At 35.5% G+C, this 23,890-nt stretch overlaps 3 protein-coding genes across 8 annotated transcripts in view; 1 reads left to right on the top strand and 2 right to left on the bottom strand.

Annotated features, from left to right (window-relative positions):
* On the bottom strand, nucleotides 1-19,407 carry LOC128669833 (putative 1-acyl-sn-glycerol-3-phosphate acyltransferase acl-2). 6 transcript variants are annotated; one of them, XM_053744984.1, is made up of 8 exons: nucleotides 14,747-15,019; nucleotides 9,026-9,144; nucleotides 8,247-8,335; nucleotides 7,629-7,762; nucleotides 5,491-5,669; nucleotides 2,004-2,169; nucleotides 773-941; nucleotides 1-124 (listed from the first exon to the last, which is right to left on the bottom strand). In XM_053744984.1, exons 2-7 carry the CDS (start codon nucleotides 9,122-9,124, stop codon nucleotides 778-780), a joined length of 831 nt encoding a protein of 276 aa, XP_053600959.1. In that variant the 5' UTR covers nucleotides 9,125-9,144; nucleotides 14,747-15,019; the 3' UTR covers nucleotides 1-124; nucleotides 773-777. The 6 variants fall into 6 exon arrangements, with proteins under 6 accessions (XP_053600959.1, XP_053600963.1, XP_053600961.1 ...); XM_053744988.1 differs by lacking the exon at nucleotides 14,747-15,019 and adding an exon at nucleotides 19,304-19,407 and having other exon boundaries at nucleotides 1-941; XM_053744986.1 differs by having other exon boundaries at nucleotides 1-941; nucleotides 14,750-15,019.
* Nucleotides 15,946-17,563, bottom strand: LOC128669834 (leucine-rich repeat-containing protein 57-like). Its single transcript, XM_053744989.2, has one exon. It carries the CDS (start codon nucleotides 17,219-17,221, stop codon nucleotides 16,505-16,507), a length of 717 nt encoding a protein of 238 aa, XP_053600964.1. The 5' UTR covers nucleotides 17,222-17,563; the 3' UTR covers nucleotides 15,946-16,504.
* Pcl (Polycomblike) overlaps nucleotides 18,676-23,890 on the top strand; it is a 9,837-nt gene continuing 4,622 nt past the window's right edge. The window contains exons 1-5 of the mRNA XM_053744982.2: nucleotides 18,676-19,027; nucleotides 21,348-21,557; nucleotides 21,974-22,267; nucleotides 22,527-22,672; nucleotides 23,642-23,737. Of these exons, the coding sequence (XP_053600957.1) occupies nucleotides 19,012-19,027; nucleotides 21,348-21,557; nucleotides 21,974-22,267; nucleotides 22,527-22,672; nucleotides 23,642-23,737 (762 nt within the window). The 5' untranslated portion in view covers nucleotides 18,676-19,011. The remainder of the gene's footprint in view (nucleotides 19,028-21,347; nucleotides 21,558-21,973; nucleotides 22,268-22,526; nucleotides 22,673-23,641; nucleotides 23,738-23,890) is intronic.

The following is a 23,890-nucleotide window of genomic DNA, read 5'->3' on the forward strand; positions in this document are numbered from 1 at the left end:
TTTATTTTGTTGAATAAATTTATTGTATAAAATATATACACAACTATATAACAACAAACATTAACCAATCACTAAACTTCAGTTTTATCACAGCTTTTTTGGGGATATAAGTTATTATAAACATCTGTAAAAAAGAAATATTATTTTGAGTTTTATAACAGTCTACAATTAAATTAATTTCATGAATTACTTGGTTTATTGTAAGAAATAATTATTTAAAGACATTAAGTTAAGAGTAATTTTAGATTTTCTCTCTTAGTTCAATATATTCTTAAAAATCATTTTCATATTTTTTATGTAGCTGTATTACCTATAAAATGTATGCATTGTTTTATGTATTGTAACGACACACTCGTGAACCTGTGACTAAAAATTGTTGGCGTAGGTAACTGCGATACGTATACCTCTTATCGGGAAATGAGATTATGCCGCTTTCGTCCCAGCCTATTTTCTTACACATTTTTCTAAATCATCTTTCGACCCCTAAGTCAAATCGTACAATTAATGTCCAGAGGGCTTAGTGCGGGTTTCATTTCACTTCTCACTATAGAGTCGATTCGAAGTAAGACGCAGCAAATCAATCACATTGCAGTGTGGTTGTCGTTGCGTAACAATGGCGCTATATGATTGGTTCTCTACGTCTCACTTCATATTTGAAGTGAGACGTAGATTATGACTTGATGGTGACATGTAAATAACAAAGTCGCACTACGCACACACTACTGGCTCTGGCCCCACTACCCCCGATTACGGTGATCTTATCAACACTAACCTAATTTAATCAGCCTTAGTACGGCAGGCACGTCGCGCCAACGTCTCCGCCGTCGTCTTAGTGAATTCCTCTTGCATTTTGCTCTGTGCCTCGTCCACCAGAGTCTGGATGTCTTCCTTTGACACGCCTTTGGTTTCTATCATCGGCAAAATCGTTATTATTATTTCACCTGTAAATAAAATGATTTACATTTTTAATACAATATTTAATAATAGCGTTTGGCCGCGGCTACGCCCGCATGGATTTGCAACGGGAACAGTTATACCCACATATATACAGTATAACCTGTATTATAACCTAACTGTTCCCGTTGCAAAACCTATTCATTCAAAAGGACATATTAAGTCCTTTTCCGTACTTCAAACTACATGTATGCAACATTTCAAGAAGATCGGTTAAATAGATAAAGCGTGAAGAGGTAAAAAAACTTACTTTCGCATTTATAATGTTAGTTAGAGTTGTTTTGATTGTTTTAATTACATGATCACGGCAAACTAAGTATGTAAACACGTGGCACTTTATTTTACTAAAGGCCGCAAAACAACAACGGATAATATTTTTTGTTAGTCCATCCCACATCGCACGATATAGTGACTAATAAACATAAAAGTAACTATCTATGGTTATTTTCCTCATCATAAAGTTATCCAATGTAGTTATCATAATATGTATGTAGCAGTAGATAGTAAATCTAAAAGTCAGTGGAAGATTAGATTATTTTTATTTATAGTTTTTCATTGTACTCTTACACGTCTTTATAGCAACTGATACTTTCTATGTTTTTCTTTTTGCTTCCAGACCAATGTGGAAGCAACTCTCGAAGGCATGAGGTGTTTTTTTATTCAAGAGGAATTCACTAAGCGATGGTGACCGTCTCTGACTGATTGTGTGATTAAAAAATTGTTGTGTGTGTGATGTAAAGTTTTTTTTGACGTGACAACGTCTTAAATTAGGTTGCGGCTGGGAGTCACTTATGAAAAAGTGTAACGCCCGGTAACGTTACGATGAGTCACCGTGGGAGAGAGACGCAAGGCATTCGGCGGGCCTCTCTCTCGTTCGTATATTCTACCGAGAAAAAGACGTTGTCACGTAAAATCTTCGCCCGTAAAACCGACTTTACAGGCAACTATTTTTTTATGTGAAATTTGCAACGATTGAATATTTTTTGAGGCCTATTCCCTGAGTTGAGGGCTGCATTGCATATAGTAGTAGAAAATTTAATAGTACGTACCTGATCCGAATCGTCGCCGATCACTATCCAGAAAGTGGTATTTGGAGACAACGATTGGTAATATGGGCGCTCCTGCGTCCATCGCCACGTGGAATGCGCCTTTTCTGAACGGCAAAAGTTTGTCGCCGCTATGCCGCGTGCCTTCGGGGAACAACAACAATTTGCGCTGGAAAGTAATTTTTTTTATGCGAATGAATCGAAACAACTGAAGTTTTACTTATTACAATCTCGCGAATGTTTTGTTTTATATATGTTGCAGTCAAATTCTCCGGTCAAAACTACTTTTGACCGACGTCTTCAAATGTAGTTTTTACTGATTTCGTTAATTAAAACAGATTTTGACCGGATAAGAACTTTGACTGCAACATATATATTTACGTCACTAAAGTATAACAGATTGTAAAAACGTTAGCAATCTAAATGGATTACCCAGTCATCGTAGTACCATAGCATAAGTATATTTAAGTAGATAGTACCATTTTGTATTATTACTATTATTCCAAATTACTTGGTACACTTATAGGCAAGATATGAGAGACTGCAGCAGATCATATCAGCGCAGTTTTGACATTTACAAGATTATGTACCTACGTAGAGATACATATAGCGCACCGGAAGCAAATGAGTCAAAAATCTAATCGTAGGTATACCAAACAACTTAATAGAACTAACGGATCGCGTACCGCGTGGGAGGACCCGTAGGTAATAGCATAGTTATAATACTTCTAAGTTAAATCCGGAATACATTCTACCTATAGTTCCAACAATTGTCTGTATTCTGTATGTTATTCATAGCTGGCAGCGAGTGGCCAATTGGTGAAAGTCGAACGAGCACAAGTTGGCTTCGCAAACTGGCTAAATATACCAACCTCTTCTCATCTTATAGGTACCTACTTATATAAAAAATAGCAACGGTTGTGCGTGTCACGTGCTGGGAGTTTCCTGAATTTGCTCTTATAATGAATTCTTTCAGATTATACCTACCTATAAAGTTTATATTACACACTTAGGTAGGCAATTAAATATGTAGGTAGTTACTTTAATCTCAGTATTTTTTGAATAAACCTTTCCACAACACACTCAAACTTTCTACTTTCAACGAACAGTGTATACCTACGTATAATATGCTATTTAAGTTTATTACTCTGATGACCCACAAAAAGTAAGATTTCTTCGGCAGAAAAACACTACCTATGTAAATTGATTTATTTTACTTTAAGTAGGTATCTTTAAATCTACTTAAATACCTATATGTAGGTATACCTAAATGCGACATGTAAACGGCGTTTATAATTTAAATAATTTTATATTCTTGGTATATATTGCTGTGTATACACATATCTACCATAACATTTCGAACAAGTGGTGGCATGGTACGAAACTGTCGGTTAGTGAATCCGACTCGCACTTGTTTGGTTATTGTAGTAAACTACGGAACAGACACGTACTTGGCCGGTTATTTATTTAGCGAACCCATACACGATCCCTTTTAATAGCCAGAATGCATTGTTTGAATTTTGAATAAGTATTCAAGTCCATTGAGTGGGTACTCATATGAATTCCACGAGCACTCGATGACACATTCCTTATTTCGTAATGCCTTATCATCGTTCTCAAGGCTACCTCTGTTTGCACTAAACCTATGGATGGACATTCGTGGTACACAGGATACGATATTTGTTCACAGAGTATAATTTGTTAACTTGCCTGGGTTCGTAAATGGTAATAAAACTGTAACTATTCTCATCAAATAAGGAAATATTTGAGGAAATTAAGACTAAGCCCAACCGCACACTAGCGCCACTTTCACATCTCAATTTTTAAAACTAAAAAAATGTCACAGGAGATTTTTCTACACTAGTTAAAGAATTTTATTCGATAGTATTACAATTTTCCATTACACAGAATTAAGCACATTTTACGACAACAATTGGTGGGCCACCGTTTTCACTAAACTACCTATGTTCAATAGAAAACCGTTCTAATTAAAATAATTAGGTATCTACTTAGTGTACTTTAGTACCTACAAGTTGTAGCACCACTTTAAGTTTTCACAAATAAATAAATTGTTAAAAATGTAATGGCGGCGGATAATGCTGTAGCGGTGACCTACCCACCTATTGTTTCGAATGAGTTTATCGCACGAATTTAGATGCAAAGATGAAGGATCTGACTAGATTCTAATCTACATATTATATAAGTGCAGTCAACAGCACATCAACTATGCATGATGATCCGTGAGTAATAAATAGGTAACTAAAGACAGTAACATAAAGAGTCATTCTACTAAGTATAGGTACGATGTGTTTCGTAGGCAAATAGATAACTTTCATTATTTTTAGGAATGAACTTATATGATTCATCTAGTTCCAATGGACAGAGATAGTCAACAGGTGTGTAGCAAAGAATAGGCAAAATAACGTTAATTTGATTGTATCGCGATTACGACATCGTGAATAATACGTACGTCATCCTTGATTTGTAATTTAAAATAAATTACGATTGTCTGGTGGATCGAATAAATTCGAATACTGTAAACAAAACAAACATACCTAAAAAAATACTGAATTTGAAACCTGAGAAATAATACTGTATTTCGATGCATGGAGGTTAATTTTGACTACCTATGAGTGCTATGTTGAATTGTTATGAAAGATCATATCGAAATAGAATCACACTTTTTAACATAATATCGGTTTGGCGCTGAAAGTTTAAAAACCAGTCAAGTGCGAGTTGAACTCGCTCGAAAAGTAACATTTATACAATTCTTACATGTTTTCCTGTAATCTACAAGCAATGAAATATTTTTTTTTTTTCAAAATCTGAGATCAGTGGTCGTCGTCGCCAGGGGTCCAGGGGCGTCAAGCGCGTGTTCCGTTTTAGTCCAAAACTTGACTAGTATTAAAAATTTTACACTCTTGAACGACCTCTTAAACAATTTTCCTTGATGAGATCATCATTATTGTACTACTGTTAGCGATATCATGTTTTTGTTTTTTATGCATAACTATGCCGTACCATCTAAAGAGGTCACCGCAAGAATGCCCATCGTCTCTGTGTGACAACGAGAACATTTTGCTAGCAGTGACCTTACAATAAAACAGAAGAATTTGTTTGAACGCGTTAAGGACATAATCATCAATAGCCTCAAACTTTTTTAAATATTATGAAATAAATTAACTTCAACTTTATGACAATAGGGCGACAGGACCCCACACACAGTACCTATTTATTATACAATACATATTTTTAAGTCACGGTTGCAACTCCGATAAAACTTCCTTCGTTTCAATTTTTTGGCATTTCATTGGAGCTTCTTGTGCGTTAATGAAACCTTGACCCATGTACAGATATGGATTTACGTCCAGTATTTTATCAATTTCTTTCCAAACAATCCTGCGCAAAGCTCTCAATAAATAGTTGGGTTTGCGCCCTACTTTTTGAGAAGAAACTGGGAAAATACTAGGAGTGATCCTCGTTCACGTACCTTGTGATCTCTGACAGCCTCAGTTTGCTTGTTGAGGGCGTCGCGGGCTGACTGGGCTCCGCGGTCGATGAACACCGTGCCCCACAGCCACGCTGCGGTGCCGAACGGCACGAGATACTGCAGGGACCGCTTGGAGACCACGGTGCATCGCTCCATCAGCGGCCACAACACCGCCAGTACTGTAAGACAATAATTCAATAGGATACTTGCCGCCATTTTCCATCAAGTCAAATGAGATATTTTAACCAAATATCAACACCAATTTATATGGAGGGTAGGTATATATTACAGTGAAAATAAATGACATCCATCCAAATCATACAATAGTTAAAATTATCAATTATAGTGCCAATATATCGGGTTTCATTATATGATAAGAAACACGATAATTGAATTGGTACTTTAATTGATCATTTTAACTGTGTATACATCACAGAGCATTTAGCCTTAGTATGTATAAATAAATAAATATATTAGGACAAATCACACAGATTGAGCTAGCCCCAAAGTAAGTTCGAGACTTGTGTTATGGGATACTAACTCAACGATACTATATTTTATAACAAATACATATATAGATAAACATCCAAGACCCGGGCCAATCAGAAAAAGATCATTTTCCATCATGACCCGACCGGGGATCGAACCCGGGACCTCTCGGTTCAGTGGCAAGAACCTTACCACTGCGCCACCGAGGTCGTCAATACATACATACACATACATGTGTATACATTTACACATTTTTATTTTTAAGCTTGGCACTACCCACCCTATTGATCTTTCTCAAACTTATCTTTTGATTCTTGGAATTAAAATAAGTTTTCTCTTGCTATTTAACAGCTATTTGTATTTATGAATAATTACATATTTGGTAGAAAAAGACAATAGTAAGTAAGTATATTCTTATTTATGTAAATAAAGTTGTGACACCTTCCTTATCCAGCATTTGAATTACTAAATAATTATTAAGTAGGTATCTGTTGTATTTGCATACAGTTGGGCAGAATCGTGCCTATACCGACAATATATGGGAAAAACAGGTTAGTATGAGACCTCTTTGAGTAGATAATTTTTAAATATGCTTACAAACTGATAATATCTATTCCGAAAATGATGCGAAAGTTTGTGAGGGTGTAATGTTTGTTAATCTTTCCAACGAAATATACTGTACGTATTGTTATGAAATTAGAATATGTTTAACGGGTACTGGTACAGTATACATACCTAGGTATATGTATATTGTATAGGGTATTTACTTTTTATCCCGAAATTCTTACTTATGTAAAAGGCTAAGTACCTAAACTGTTAGTAGGTATCTGTTCCCGGCGCGCCTTTCTTGGCACCATATTTACTATATTTTAATGAATTACTACTTCCTGTCAAAGATGTACTTATTTATTTCCTACAACTACAATGCCAGATGCATTGTTAAACAACTTTAGTTTGCACATAAACATGCTGAATAAACAAGTGCTATGTCATGGAAAATTGAGAGTCCGCTATTACCTAACAGTTCTTCGTGTATACAGTCATGTCCACCTACCCGGTACTTACGCAATTGCTAATGATATTATGTTGAGATCGATGACCTTTAGTCTCGAAAATGCATATTCATGGCTTTTTCTTCTCGAAATACCTACACGAGTTGGTATTATTAAGTAGGTACTAGCTGCGCCCCCGGGATCGTCCCGTGGGAATTTCGGGATAAAAAGTACTCTAGGTATTTGTTATTCCTGTTTATATTCTACCAAATTTCATAACAAACGTTCCAGTAGATTTTTCGTGAAAGAGTAACAAACATATACACAAATCCTTACAAACTTTCGCATTTGTAATACTAGTTAATTACCTAGCACGACATCAACAATATTGAGCTTCAAAAATCTTGTAGTGTATAAATACTTGTAAGTACCTATCTCGAAGGCAAAGGTTACACGTGTGAATCATATTCTATATATTTATATATAAAGATCACGAAATCACAATATGCAGGAAAACTACAGCGCTATCTTTATCGCATTGACAGTGAACACTTTTGAACTTTATACCCACCAATCACTGGAAAGATGATGAAAAATAAACATAAATCGCTTAATCTGTTCTGAACAAACAAAAGAAAGAATCCTATAAGAACTTACTATACAGATCTATGCCACTTTGATGGTTCAGCAGCACAACGGCCCCTCGAGAGTTGTCCACGTTCTCCAACCCTCGAACTGTCCAGCGTATGCCAAGAACTCTAGCTGTTAGCCGCAAAAGTGCTGCGGGTATCCTAATGGGAGAATTACTATTTTAAAAAATGCATTTTATCAATTGTTACCTACACGTTTTTATTGATGAAAAATTGTAATCTAACTACAACTTAATCTGCCACGCGAATCGATCGATGCCAAACTTGTGCCTGCATTCTTTTTAACTGATAACAACAATACTTATATAGTAGGTAGGTTAAATGTTAAATAGGTTAAGCATCTAATGCTTAAACTGCTCAATTGTTAAAAAAACCTTCGCATCTTAATTACACTCTCGACTTGTCAAGGTCAAACAATTGGACACTTTTTGAACTGGTCTTAGTGTTGTAGGTACCATTATAAGTCAACGGCAAATGTCTACCTACTATCATTAAAACTGTAATTAGTACTTTTTCTCATGCGCGCTAGAAGAAATAAAAAGTATACCTACGTACCTATACCAATTTTTTCTTTGTGTAAGTACCTAACAACCTACTTACTTATATTAAAAATGTATATACTCACAAAGCATTCTTCGGATCGAACGGCTTCGACAGCATTAACGGAATAGGGGCTGTTGCGAACACCAAGGATAATACAACGAACAATGTGAACTGAAACAAATGTTAAGGTTTATATCATACTAGCTGCGCCCCGAGGTTTCGCTCCCATGGGAATTTCGAAATAAAAAGTAACTTATGTGTTATTCCAGGTTATATCCTACCCGTGTAACTACCAAATTTCATAACAATTGGACAAACATACATAGGTACACATCCTCACAAACTTTCGCATTTATAATATTAGTAGGATAGTATGGGACAATGGCGACAGTTACAGTTCCTGGATCTAAAACTATTAGGTACCTACTAAATATATACCCTTGCAGGTACCTGTGTAATCCTCTTAGAAAACTCGAAAGTAGATTGAGTTTGATTTAATTAAATTACTAACGTGTGTAGTACATTAAATCTACTTTACTATAAAAAAATCTGTCGCGCCCTTGCCATGGTCGTGTCGTGCCCCCTACAATACATCTGGATGCGTGTCTTATTTAGTACAACATATAGTATAGTGCCTTATTTTGTAAAAAATTGAGCCAGTGATTTTAGAGATATAGTAGGTAGTAACTAGTAACTAACAAGATAGGTACAGTAAATGTTCTTTGGATTGAGTAAGGTACATCACCCATATATTAGCAAGCCACATACATCACATACTATTTAGGAAGTTTTAGGCAAACAACATTAGAATTAGAAGAAAAAATTTGATTTTTATAGACGTACTTATTTTCAGTAACTTACCTTTATGTAGTACCTGGCGATGGAGCTGATTGTGAAAAGTATGATGAGCAGGGCCATCACACAGCCCAGGACTACGTTGATAACATTAAACACGGACATTTTTCAAACCCTATTATGCACTGCAACAAAAAAAAAAGGATTTAAAAATTAAATACATCTTCACCTGTGATCAATGCGAAAGAATGTAACGAAAAAACTAATCATGAGTTACTAACAATATTTTTTAATATCCTGTTCGTGTTTATAGAATTTTGTCATTTGTCTAGTCTGTCTGGTAAACATATGGAAGAATAATGCGATGACAAATTCTAGAACCGATAGGGAATTGAATTCTTTTCATATTAATGATATTTTCAAAATTTGTTAAAAAAGCATGTGTGACATATATGACAAAACCTTTTAAATGTTTCATGTGGAACATTTTCATTCTATGGAATGAACTAACCCGCGCAAAAATGTTTGCCTAGGGCAGAAATCAGAATAATAGGTAAGTAGGTACTTAGTGTTCTAATTTATAAACACCACGAATACAATACTTCCCATTCGTCCGCTTCCGCCCGGGATGAATGGGTTTTGTAAAAAAATTCCAGTCGTTACCGGTTTGTCCCCTTCGGTGAAAATAGGAAATTAACTTGGGAAACATCCCAATTGTTACCCCTATTAAAAATAAACATGAAAGCAATAACTTTACACATGGTATGAAAGTGCATTTTCAGTACACTTGCTTATACTGTGGGTGTGTATTTAATTATTTCGTGTTTAGACCAATAACACTCAGCTTTAATTATCGCCTCACATAAAAAAACCAACATTTGTCCTGGCCTCAGACTTTCCGTTAAAATATTGGCGGCAATAATATTTTTAGGTATGTACCTACTTATTACATACTTAGGTATGTACCTACCAGTTGCGGCAGTATTGAACGGGGAGGTTTAGGTGGTAATTTATTACGGTATTTACTCGAGACTATTTTATGCTTTCATGTTTCTTTTTGATAGGGGTGACGACTGGGATGTTTCCTAAGTGAAATACCCATTTGACACCCTGATGGCGAATGGGATTGTTTTACAAAAATTCCTATTCGTCTCCCGCGGGGCTTAAAACAGGGCTTGACGAACGGGAATGACCGGTAAAGCGGCTTAAAATATTCCGAAAATGAATAGGATCATTATAGTAAAATTGGTATGATGGTGGAATTCTAATTTCATGTAAGTACTTTGTAGTGAAAATTCCGAAAAATAATGCATAAATAAGTTTTCCACTGAACTAAGTACCTATATTACTTTAGTATATATAATCACGATGCATATTTCCAAATTTTTTTGCGAATTTTGCCACGCAGATTTTCGCTGTTTTGTATCAAATGACCAAATGTTTGAGGTAATCCATTATCTCCCAAGTAAATATCTAATGTCTTTAAGCACTCAATAAAATTAACACACTCAATGACGATACTAAGAATACGTAAAAACTTTGACATCCGCGTTAAATCAAACAAACATGCTTACACAAATGAATAAACACCCAACTACACTCTAGATACACTATGTGCATGATCGTTATGAAGGACTCTCGCAGAGCTAATGAGATATAACAATATATACGATAATTATTATGGTCGATCCCACTAGCCAAAGTCGCCAGTAACGATCTTTGCCCCTATTTGCACGCTTATTAATATCTATCTAGGTACTAAAGGTGTGTGTACAATAATACTTTATTTTATGCGATTGGCAACAAAAACCTCGTCCACTTTTTCGGTTATAACATGATAACGGAAATCAATTCACCAACTCATCTGAGTCGTCGAGTGTAAGAGCATGCTTTCCAACGTTTTTTCATCCATTTCGCAAGGTGCTCGGCATCCTTAGCTGTCAGATCATTGGCATCCATAACATCCTTGTTGATATCAAGCCAGCAAGCACTTCTTAGTTTTTGCCCCTTCTAACAAACAGGAACACGCAGAAGCGTCATAGCCAGCCACCGATCTCCAATCTAACTCTCTTGTAGTTTGTAGTTTTTGAGAAATTACTAGATAATATAAAATTTGACGTGATAAAGTGCCTGCGAAGGTCTAATTTCTGAATGATTTGAATTTGAAACAAAGTTATATAAGTAGGTACCTAATTTAGTTTCGCTCGAATTTCCCCTGTGTCGGTATTTTCATCTACAAAGCAACAGAACTTTTACATTTTTTTTTCAGAGATACTTAATGTCCTATACATTATCAGTGTTCATGAACTTAGTAGGTAATCTATGGAAAATAGGTATACCTATTGGCTAATTTCCAACTAGTTACTTAAATCAGATAATTTTTCTAATGTCAAAAAATTATATAGATCTTGTACCTAGGTCCAGTATTGTGATATAATTTTAGAGTCGAAAAGCAATTCTAAAAAAAATATAAATGTTGTCAGTGACCAATAAGCCTTAGGGAATTGTTATCACATAGGAGCGATGGTATCATATTATTATCTGCAAAATATGTACTTATGTACCTAGGCGGATTTATTTACATCCGCTTATTAATCCCAACATTTCCAAACCTCATTTCTGTATTGAGACCCAAACGTACGGCGATGTTCTATCGTTTTCAGGCTGTGTGTCTGGCCCGTCACTCCCATCATGTCATGAGACGATGCTATACACGCGACGAGACACGTGCTCCCAACTTTCGAATGCAAAATTAACTTTTACTTAAGTAGCAACTTATAAAAATGTTGTTACAATCGGTAATTATTTATTAACACTTACACTATGACCACTTTATCTATTTTACCGATTAAAAATATATCTATGCTATTAGGTATTTATCGCTTCACGTGGGAAATGAATCACGTGTTTAATAAATAATTATAAGTTTATCTTCGAGTTATGTTCTTCCATTTCATAGTAATTAAGAAGCTATTGAAGTGATATATGTATATACAAATATATATATCACTTCATAAGTTCCTATAATGCGGAATTAACTTATTATTAATATCACTTCAATAGGTTACGGAACTTGGAATGTACGGAACATACGGAATTTATTTCAAGTGGCGATAAAATAAATTCCGTATGTTCCGTACAGTATGAAATTGAAATATGTAATCTTTTTCCATCCAATAATATTATGATTATTGGATGAACCAGACCAGGGGAACCAGTTTCACCGATAACGAGGTAGGAGGTACCTACATCTAAAATTTGGAACTAAAACCAGTTCTGCATGTAGGTATGTTGAATTAAATTGGGTAGGATATTATATAACCTTATATCTATATTATTATTATTAAGAGAAGTGTTTGTGAGTTTGTATGTTTGAGGCGGGTAATCTCTGAAACTACTGAACCGATTTCAAAAATTCTTTCATCATTAGAAAGGTACATTATCCAAGATTGCTATAGGCTATATCTATATCTCAAAATTCCTACGGGAGCGAAGCCCCGGACAACATCTAGTTATTATTATATTTATAACTTAGGTAGGTACCTACCCGTATTTTGGATCCGCTTGCAAAATATCATGCTCGTAACTTTTTTCTAGACTTATTCATCAATATTCATCAATATTTCTTAAGACGGCAAATGGCATAGTCGTTGGCTTAGTGAAAAAACGTTTTATGTAAAAAATATTTTTAAGTAATTAATATAATATATATAATTCATTAAACGGGAAGGTTATATGTATAATTGGTAACCTACCTGTTTACTTCAAAAATATTTATAATTTATGACAATCGCACATGGAATTACCTACTAGCGGAGTACCTACCTACTAATTCCATGCAATCGAACTTTTATGGAAATATTTATTGATGATCGGTATCGGTACTTAAGGTTAGGATTGTAAACTTTCCAAAAGCATCCGAATGATCTGCAATTTGGACTGCACATACCTAATTCCGATAGCAGCGATAGCCCCGTGCGGGGGCACAGATTATAAGTAGATAGGTAGGTATACATTATATAATATGTAGACCTATTATTATTTGTGCCCAATGTCAAAAAATATCAAGTTATACAAGTTATTGCAGCGGTAGCAGATGCGTAAAAGCAGAAGCAATTTGGAAAAATTCAAAAATGGCTATTTAAACTTTTTGTTCCTACCCTTAATTGTTTTTGTACAGGCAACAGCACATCAAGTTACCCTTTTTTTTTTACCCAGGGGAATGCTTGTTACGCACTGAGTGTGGGACTCCTGGGCCGCTAGTCGGCCCAGCCTACCCACTAAACCCCTGGGGCGTTTCCACGCTGCCGTTACGGGGGACGTCACGGGGTCGCTAGGCATTTCACCGCGACGCTCCCCCGGCCGGCCTTTCGGCTCCGACCTGGGCGAGCAGCAAGCACAAGTGCTAACCACCCGCCCCTTACGCCACGCGAGCGTGGCGCGGACCATCAAGCCCGTTCCGCGCACCAGTCAGAAAACTGGCGGGGGGAGCGGGCGTCACAACACACACAGGACACAAAATCTTGGGTGCCACAGGGCACCCAAGTCTGCCCCTGTACGGGCGCAAGAGGTGATAGGCAGGTGACACCCACACATTGCACCCGATACAGAGGCAGCCACCCTTCGGCCGCAGAGGACAGGGGATCGTCGAGAGACATACCGACGCTCCCCTTCCCCTGCGACCCCACCGCACCGTGTTCAGCGCCACGGGCGCGCTGTGGTCACGGAGGAAAAATCCCCGCAACCCCACCTCTGGTCCCCTCTGGTTTCCACATCCAAAGGCTGGTGGCGGGTCACCAGCCAATGGCAGTACTTCCGAGGGGACCGTCCACCAGGCCCAGAGCACCCACCAAAGTCTCTAGGCCTTGGGTTCCTCTTGGTTCACCGGGGTGGCTGGTTGTGTCAGACCAGCCCCCCCGGTTACTTAGCCCCACCATCGCTACAAGATGGGAACCCGTCGGGGGGACATCAAGTTACCCTGCATTAACCTCTATGGCACGGTAATAGCGGCGAGTTTTCAATGAGTTTGGGTAGGTTGATATGCTGTTGACTGTGCACACTTTTTGGCGATAAAAATGTAGGTACTATACCTACATATTGCAACTACTTAAGTCTACTGAATGCAATGGGTTTAAGTAAGTTGGTTTAAAAAGGGGTAGGTACCTTCTCTGCTGGCCGTGACTACACATCAAAGTTAAAAAATAAATATATTAGGACAAATCACACAGATTGAGCTAGACCCAAAGTAAGTTCGAGACTTGTGTTATGTGATACTAACTCAACGATACTATATTTTATAATAAATACATCTATAGATAAACATCTAAGACCCGGGCCAATCAGAAAAAGATCATTTTCCATCATGGTATCATCATCAACCTGACCGGGGATTGAACCCGAGACCTCTCGGTTCAGTGACAAAAACCTTACCACTGCGCCACCGAGGTCATCAAAGAAAAAAAGATGTAAATAGGTAAGTAAGATTTATTCCACATGATATGATTAGACGGTGAATCATAGCATGTGGAATCAGACTGTTCGCGATAAACTCAAAAACTAAATGTATCTAGTTTTGGCCAATGGACGTGGCGCCCCGTTCCATCGGTTGGAACAATAATTAGAAAAAAAGAAAATCTAGGTATTGACTAAAGTTATAAGTACTTAAAGATGATAAGTTCCTAACTAAATAATTATATACATGTATAGACCTAAAGATATATGTGTAAACCTGGTAAATGTTTTGAAAATTTATGAAATATATTAAATGGTATGATAAAGTTTACTTACAACCTTTTGAATGCGAATCCCGACACAAGTGTATTCACACAATTTGCAACTATAATAGAACTTTTGTTCTCTTATTATTTACAATTCATGCTTAAGGTCGGAATTTATTGCGTTACAAAATATTTTTCACTAGGTAAATAATTATAAGTTTTTTTATAGAAAAGAGCGCGAGATATTTATTTTGTCGTAAAAACTAGCATAGGCGTTGAAATTTGTAATGTATGCGATTGACAACGTCGTCGTCACCGGCCACCGCACAGAATGGCACTGGGTTGGGGAACGCGGTCAGACTCTCGGGCACTGCTCATTCTTCAACGCCGCATTATTTTTTTCCTTATCACAGTGAGTAAATAATCATTTCCGCACTCGGCCTTGCCCACTTTGAATCTATACTCACCATTTCAATTTTACAGGTCGGCTTTATAAACACTACACCACCTAAATTCTTACGATATGCTCAACACATGGAGACTATATACACAAGACTATAAAAATATTGTAAAAAAAAAAACTAATTTTAGACTTTCGATAAGTATGAAGTGGAGCAAAAAAATATGTGATTTTGATATAGATCTCTTTACATAAAGGTATCTGATACCTGCTCAGTCCATTCAAACTTGCCGTCAAAATTCGTATGTTCCTACGAAAATGTGTACATATACCGAAAGCATCTCTCTGGGAATGAACGTAAGAATGGGACCTCTGACGCATGGGATGATCCTAAATTAACACGACGGGTCAATACGCGAATCGAAACTCAATCAATACTTAAGTCTCTTTATTATCTTCGCGTGTGCACCGGGAGGTAGGTAGCTGGACTGATTCTATGTGTACGTTGGTGTAGATTAGACATTTAATTAAATACTCTTTATAACGTACACTCTACAATCTGACCTACTTGCTGAGTGAGTCATAGTTACCTTTCATCACTTCAGTTTCGCACAGTAAACAGAAGTAATTAGGTGGATAGTTACGTTGAGGGTGAAATGAGGATTTAGGAACAAGGTGTACAGGTTAGGAGGTTAAGAATTATAATATATTTTTCGCTTCTATTTTTATATTTGAGAAAGTTTTATTCAATAGTTTCGTGTTATTGTACCGATATTATATTTCTAGCATAACGCTATGTCCAATTCGAGGACGTCCAATTGGAAACTGTGACGACTTTGTAGCCTATTTCTATATAATAAAGTTTTACCTGAAGCAAAATTTTATTTATTTTTTACTTGACATTGACTGGTACATATTTCAGAATATGCTTTAGGTATAATTTTTGCCAATTGTAAGGTCTAAACAATATTTTTTACAAGATAGGAGGCCATACATACACAAGGCAGTGTAAACTAGCACTAGGAAGAGTTGAGTGAATGCAGAAGAAAAACATGTGAAAATTTGGTATTTTTGTGAATTCTTGTGTTTTATACCATAGTTAAGTATTTAATTTAAAATACAAGTGATTTAAATTGAAATAACAATAATATATCAATTAGCATTATAAATGCTAGCATGAGAAATGTGAAAACAATTTCATGCTGATCAATCCTCTGCAAATAAATTTTATACAAGTAAAAACATTTTTCTTTCTCAATAAACTAATTCAATAAAACAACACAATAAATGTTTATATCAATAAATCAGGGTGAAAAGAGCATTTTCGGTTTATTTAGTCATAGTGTGTATTTGAAAAATTATTACAGTGCTCAATTACATTTTACTAAATATATCATAAATTATTAAGATTTATTATCATAAATTACATCAAAACATTTTCTTTTTCATTGCTGTGTATCTCTCTGTGTATTCATTATATCCTTCCAAAGAAGCCAGTTGCTTTGCTTCAAATAGGTTGCCATCTAAGTTAATGGTGTGTATTTTGGAATCTCTTAATAAGCTTGGCTGAATAGCATCTAAGCTTAAACAATTCTCTTCTAATCTCAAGATCTTCAGTCTGGGGGCCTGATGTAAGTCATCACCAAGTGACGATATTTCATTTTGACTTAAATTTAATTCCATAGCAAACAGCTCAAACATGCCACTTGGTATCTCTGTAATCTTGTTGTTAGACAGTTCCACCACCTCTAAATTATGAAGCTTTAACAATTCCAAAGGAAATTCCTTGAGTCTGTTGTTATTCAAATATATTTGCTTTAAATTATTTAAATTTGTAAATGTCTGTGGCAATACCGACAGTGAGTTGTTTGAAACATTCAGCAATTCTAATTTCTTTAAATTAGATAAAGTATTAGGTAATACCTCCAGTTTATTGGTATCTAGATTTAATTGTTTCAACTGTTTAAACTTAGATATATCCTCCGGCAAAAAAGATATTCTGTTTTTAGATAGATCTAAATTTCTAAGTATATCAGATAAAGCAAGTACTTCTGTAGGTACTTCTTTTAATTTATGGTCGGAAAGCTGTAAAACACCAGTTTTTGAAGCAGTCTCATAATGTTGTTTTAATCCTGAATTACCCATCGTATTGGAGGATTTATCTAGGTACCTAGTTAGCTATGTACCTTACAATGATTCAAACTTTAATAATTATGTTCTATTTCAATGAGTTGGACGGAAATTCACATTCACACATATGATTCACACACAGCAAATCGAAAAATGTTTGTTTGGTACCTAGCTGTGATCATAAAATTACTTCAACACATTTCGTTTAATCAGATTAATGATACCAAAAAAATATCTAGATAAAATAGAAAAAAGTAAATTATTAATCTCGAAACTCAAAATCAACAACCCAATAAAATATTTATTCAAAGAATAAATTGATTTGACATTGAGAATGACGGAGTTAAAATTGAGTGTTGCTATCGTACAAGTACTTCCTCGGAACAATAACTCTATTTCATGGATTTAATAAGTGATTCGTGGAGTACCTACTAATTCCATGCTCTATTTAAAAAGCAGAATAGGAAAAATATGGACCAACTAATAACTAAAGAAAACTAGCTAGCTATTCTATACATACAAAAGTTAAAGCACAATATAAATTAATAACCTAAATGTTGCGTTAAATGCATGGTTCGTCTCTCTGTCGATAGGACATATTACGCAAAGCACACTGGCGGTGCTCGGTGGCACTACTGGTGCAACTAAGGTACACAAACATTGCCAATGGAGGCAAAAAACGCCAATTTTCAATATTGTTGCAGATTTACGACCAAAAATTCCGCAATCGTGGTGCGAGTTTAAAGGAAAAAGGAAGGATTTAGTGGATTATCCTGAAAATAATAAACGTTTGTTTGTTACCTCTTCACCCATTATTTACTGGACCGATTGTTAATAAATTTGGGACACGGGTAGAAAATAATCATATAGGGTTCTTTTGTCCCAAAATTCCCACGGGAGCGAAGTCCCAGTGCGCAGGAGGCTTACCACCACCTTTTGTAGCAGGACTTAAATTAAACTGCCCTGCTATTTCTTACCATGACGTCAAATAATAGCAGGTCAGCTAGTTCATAGGCCATAGTAGAATGGTGAATACATAAAATAGTGAAGAATACTTTGAAGTATGTTTTGTCCCAGTCTGTCCATTTCAAATATTGTAAAATGAGAAATATATCCATACTTTTTAGCTTAAAATATACTTTATCTTTTGTATGAGATAATCACGGAACACGGCATAATAAATAAACCCTGTGCCACTTTCGCACTTTATAATATTTGAAACTGACAAAAAGAGACAAAACATTTTTTATTTATTTAGTGTTTTAACTTTTTTATGAACAACATTATAATCATGGAAGCTTTTATTTTATAAGATAATGGCAACACAAATTACGTTCCATAACAAGCATTCTTTTTCAAATCGTGAGTTATTTGCATTATTTCTGTCCTTTTCTATTATAATAATTACAACAAAGACAAAATAATCAACAAATAGTCTTTGGATTTGACAAACTGAAACATGAAATAGTAGGTAGGTAAGGTATCCTATCAAAAGGATCGGGCGGAATGAATTTCTGAAGAATGTGGTTATATTTTATTAATTATTGTCAAAATTTATTGAAGTATGATTTTATTACGCATTAATTAAATATAAATAACTGTGCAATTATAAATAAAAATCTTATGATCGAAGTTAAACTGCTTTTCTCTTTGATATATTATTATCGCGGGAAAACAGTGAAACGTTTGACTACTATAATGGCCGCAAGAGCGCCAATGCTGTTGAGTTAGCTGTTATAAAATGAAATACACCATTAGAAATATGTGTTTATTTGTTGTTCTCGAGTTAAGTTATAGTGTTTGAGATGGATACTAACGCTGGTAAGTGTTTAAAATATACTTTTGTTTCGTTTGGATGCTTTGTAAGTCCCTTCAAATTTTAAGAGACATCCTCACTTGTGCTCTTTTCAACTGTATGCTTTATTTGCCATATAAAAGTTATATTTTGTTAATCTATTTTGATAGTAATGTTTTCTATAGACGTATTCTATCAACTATCACATACCTTATTTATTTGTCATAAATTTTCGACGTGATACTTATCCTGAAACAACAAATCGTCGACAGTACGTAGGTCGATTACCTGGATACACTTACCATGTTCCCTGTATGAAACAATTTGATGAATCACAATTTTCTTAAATTAATACATGAATCCAGCAGTTTACTAATCCTAGGCACCATGACACTGGGCTTACATAGATTCCAATATGTACCTATTATGTGTCAATGATTGTTCCAAAAATGAGTATTTATATGTAAGGAGGATGGATATATAATACTACTATGAACTTTCTATATGTACTGGCTTCTAAATAATACCTAGTTAATGAGTGCCTTGTAAAGATTTTATATTACTATTTAGGTACTAAATCTATTCATTGATTGAGAAATTTTTAGAAATTTACAGACACTACATACCTAATTGCTACCATGAACATAAATATGGTTCCACCTCAAACTCAAAGCATACTAATGTCATTCTGATATTTTACAAGATAGCAGATACATTCTAAAACAAAAATAACTATCATTCACATACTATAGTGATTGTAGCTATTCTCTTTGCTTAATTCAAGAATTATGTATTACAACTTTAATACATTAACTCAACTTCAGTAACATTTGAATAACTTAGACTGATCTCAAATCTCACTATTTTCTAATATTTAATATAATTTTGGCAAGATGTTTGAGTGAACTACCTATAGTAGGTATATAGGGAGATTCACCATTGCAATTCTGGTTGGTGAGAGAATGATGATAGTTCTATTTCCTTATACACTAATGTGATAGCTGATTATTTAATCTGTTAACTGAAGCTTTGTTGTGGTATTTTATTCACTGACTTAAATGTGTGGTTCTCATACCAGTATTATCCATATTTTCCTGTAGATATTCATCATGTTGTCTTATTTTTTTAATTTTCCATATTTAAACATGATATCTATCATACATAATTTACCTTTACTCCAATATGTTATTTACAATATAAAATATACTTCTCTTTTTGTTATTTTTGCACTCTAAACTGGAATAATATTCCCAAGTAAGTGTAACCATTCATAAGTTACCCTACTTCCATACCTGTATTTTATACCTAAGTAATAAATTACTTAATGAAATATGTGATATGTAAATTATCATCTAACCACTATATTTCACCAGTAATATATGTTACTTGTTCCAAGATAACAAATTTTATAAATGGTTCTACGTTCAGTCTTTAATTATATATACATAGGTACCTATTTAGCCATTTTATATTAGCTTACAATAAACAGCCTAGTCTCTTCACTTATTTTATCTCCATCTGCCCCTGTCCAGAGCAATCTCAAGCACCGATTTTGGCCCTATGTACGATATAACCGGCTAAGTGTCTGTTGGGTGCCGCACAGTGTAGAATTCCGTACTTTCCATGGAGTTGTTTGAAGTTTTATTGTAGAATAGAATGTCGACTATATTACTCTTAAACTTATAAAGCCAACTTAGGTGTAATAGTTTTCCTTCTAAATTCCTTATACAAGTACTAATGCAGTAATATGTGTAATCCTAACAAAACAGTTTCATTGGTAGAAGGGGGTCACTTAACTCTATCGAAAATTGTACTTCAAATTAATAATTATGAACAGTACTAAATCTAAAAATGGTCTTCCTAAAGCTTTAATATTTTTGAAAGATCTATCCAAAAACACCACACTATAGGAAAGATGAAAAAGGAATCATTCCCACTTCAAATGTAGGGTGGTGCCCTAATTTACATCATTTTAGTACTAATAGGTTTTGTTGAACCCTTAAAAATTAAGCTGTAAAGTTGATGTGGTGTGCAAAAAATCTGGAGCCCCACAAACCCCAACTAAACTGGTAATTGAGTACTATGGGGCTTTGTTCCCATAGGAATTTTGAGATTAAATATAGCCTATAGAAATCTTGAATAATAATGTACCTTTCTAATGCTGAAAGAATTTTTGAAATCGGTTCAGTAGTTTTGGAGATTACTCGCCTCAAACATACAAACTATTTATAATAATAGTATAGATTGAGTATGTATATAAAATTAAGTGCATGGACTTGTAAAATAACATGACAGATTATTTATTTTTAATCTTGTTACATTGAATACTTTCTGTTTTTATTAAAGAGGTCTCCACCCAAGCTCTGATAGATGTAATTCTGAGCAACCTTCACAAAACGATACCACCATGTGCTAGTATAAAGAATGAGAAAAAAGAAGAAGAAACACAGAATGCCATGCCAGACTCTACAACCAACACGGAGAAAAACAATGCCAATCCTTTCCACTGTGGCGATGATGTTCTTGTACCCAATAAAGATGGAAGATATTATTTAGGTAAGTTGATCAGTTGTCAATTGTACCAAGTTTTTACTTTCAACTAGAACTATTATCTAATATTTGATGACCTCGGTGGCGCGGTGGTAAAGTTCTTGCCACTGAACCGAGAGGTCCCGAGTTCGATCCCCGGTCGGGTGATTATGGAAAACGATCTTTTTCTTGGATGTATATCTAATCTATATATGTATTTGTTATAAAAATATAGTATCGTTGAGTTAGTATCTCATAACACAAGTCTCGAACTTACTTTGGGGCTAGCTCAATCTGTGTAGTTTGTCCTAATATATTTATTTATTTATAGAAATACATTATTGAAAATAAAATTCTTTTTGAGTTTTCATTGTGGAATAATTGGAAGTAATAGAGGACTTATTTCTCTTATAAATATACCTACACTTAATAAAACTTGCCAGGAACGATTGTCGAGCTAAGTACTAGCAATGATAATGATTCGTGCGAGGTTGGCACGGGTGTGGCTCAGTGTCTCGTCAAATTCGGCGACGGGACGCATTCGTGGGCTCCCGTGGCTACGCTCAAATTGCTCAGCGCTCCGCCGGCAGACGATGGCCGCATCATGTGCGTGGTCTGCAAGAGACGCGAGGGTCCAGCGGCCAGCCCCGCTACCAATGCTATTATCGCCTGTGACATGTGTGGCCGAGGCTATCACGCGAAATGTCATTCGCCGCCAGTCGATTCTTGGATTAATGGTGAGTTGTTATAATGATCCTTACAAATTTGTAAGGTTTTTTTTTATGTTGACCCCGATTCGCGGCCTCACAGCCTTTAAATAAATACAAAATATATAAATATCCCTGGACAGGAAACCTTAAAACTTGGAGAGCTAGAAAAATCTAACAGCCATTTTAGTCACTAATTAATGTATAAATAATAATAACGTTAAATTCGCTTTTATTATATTGTCGTGATGTAATCGTAAATCGCTTTCATTGTATATTAAATATACAGGAGCATCATGGCATTGCAAGAGGTGTGTCGACCAAAGGTACCGGGTAGCAGCAGCCGAGAACCGCGCATCGAAGAGATCGGACCTGTTCAGATTCAAGGGCGGCCCTCAGAGACGGCAGCAGCAAGAGTTGACGCCTCCTTGTGATGTGGGTTTAACACCGTTCCAATGTATAAAGTTTTGTAATGAAGATTCCATTTTTATATTAGTGAATTTTTGTGGGCAAACCTAGCACATAACAAAGAAACTCTGGGGGCACACAAACTAATGTCACTTCTTCTATACGCATAATAAAAGTCTAGCAACAGTTAGGTTTCACTAAATGAATTGTTTACACTGTTTATATTATAAACAATGTCGTCTACCGCGTCTGTCTTTTCGCGATAGACTCAAAAACTACTGCACGTATCCATGCAGTAGTTTTTGAGTCCGATTTTGAGGAATATGTTTTACCTGAGCGAAACCGGGATTGGCTGCTAGTCATAATATAAGTAACAGATACTTCTACATGTCCTAATTGGTTGAATAAATTCCTAATTAATTCATATAAAAGAAGCAAACCAAGGAATCTTAATCTACAGACTTATTTATTAGATGAGATTTGAGTTTGGCTGAAAGATTTGACTGGCTGACTGAAAGGGAGAAAAAATTCAACTTCTAATTTGGTTCTGAAACTTTCGTCCCTTGCAAGGATATTTTTAAATAGATTGTAGCGGGAGCTAGGTGATTATGCTCGACCGCCACAAAGGGAAGATCTTCCCGCCAGGCAGTGTTGTGCCTGGAGAACCGCACGCGACAGACGGTGTCATGTCGGAGGTTGTATTTATGCTTCCAATCGAAAACGCACTGTCTGCGCGGTCTAGGCTTGTTAGCTTCTAGTAGCGCCATCTGTCCGTAGAGTCGTGGATCACTTGTGTGGCTTGTTATTCGTTGCGTTTGGTCAGCTTTTTATATCTGCGCCTTTGTGCGTGGCGTGGTAGATGTCGCCACAGATAATCATGTATCAAGTAGCCAACCATTCCTCCACTCCTATTTGCAATTTCAGTTACCAATTTTTTAATTTCGCCTTGTAATTTTTACATAAATATATGAATGTATAATTTTTTTTAAATTACAGACTGCATCCACAACTTCGTCGACGGCCTCAGAGGCGGGAAAGGATCAAGATGAGGCTCATTGTTATTGTGGAGAGAAAAGTGATTGGCTGGCTCAGGTATTTAATAAAAACTTTAAAAAATCAAGTAAATAAACTGGTACTTCCAATCCAGATCCATAAATATAGCAAAACTAGTTGTTGCAACTCCAACCGCGGCCAAAAAGCCTACATCCTTCGAACTGTATCCACACAAAAATCTATTTTGCTCTA

The sequence above is a fragment of the Plodia interpunctella genome, chromosome 5, assembly GCF_027563975.2.
Source record: "Plodia interpunctella isolate USDA-ARS_2022_Savannah chromosome 5, ilPloInte3.2, whole genome shotgun sequence".
NCBI lineage: Eukaryota > Metazoa > Arthropoda > Insecta > Lepidoptera > Pyralidae > Plodia > Plodia interpunctella.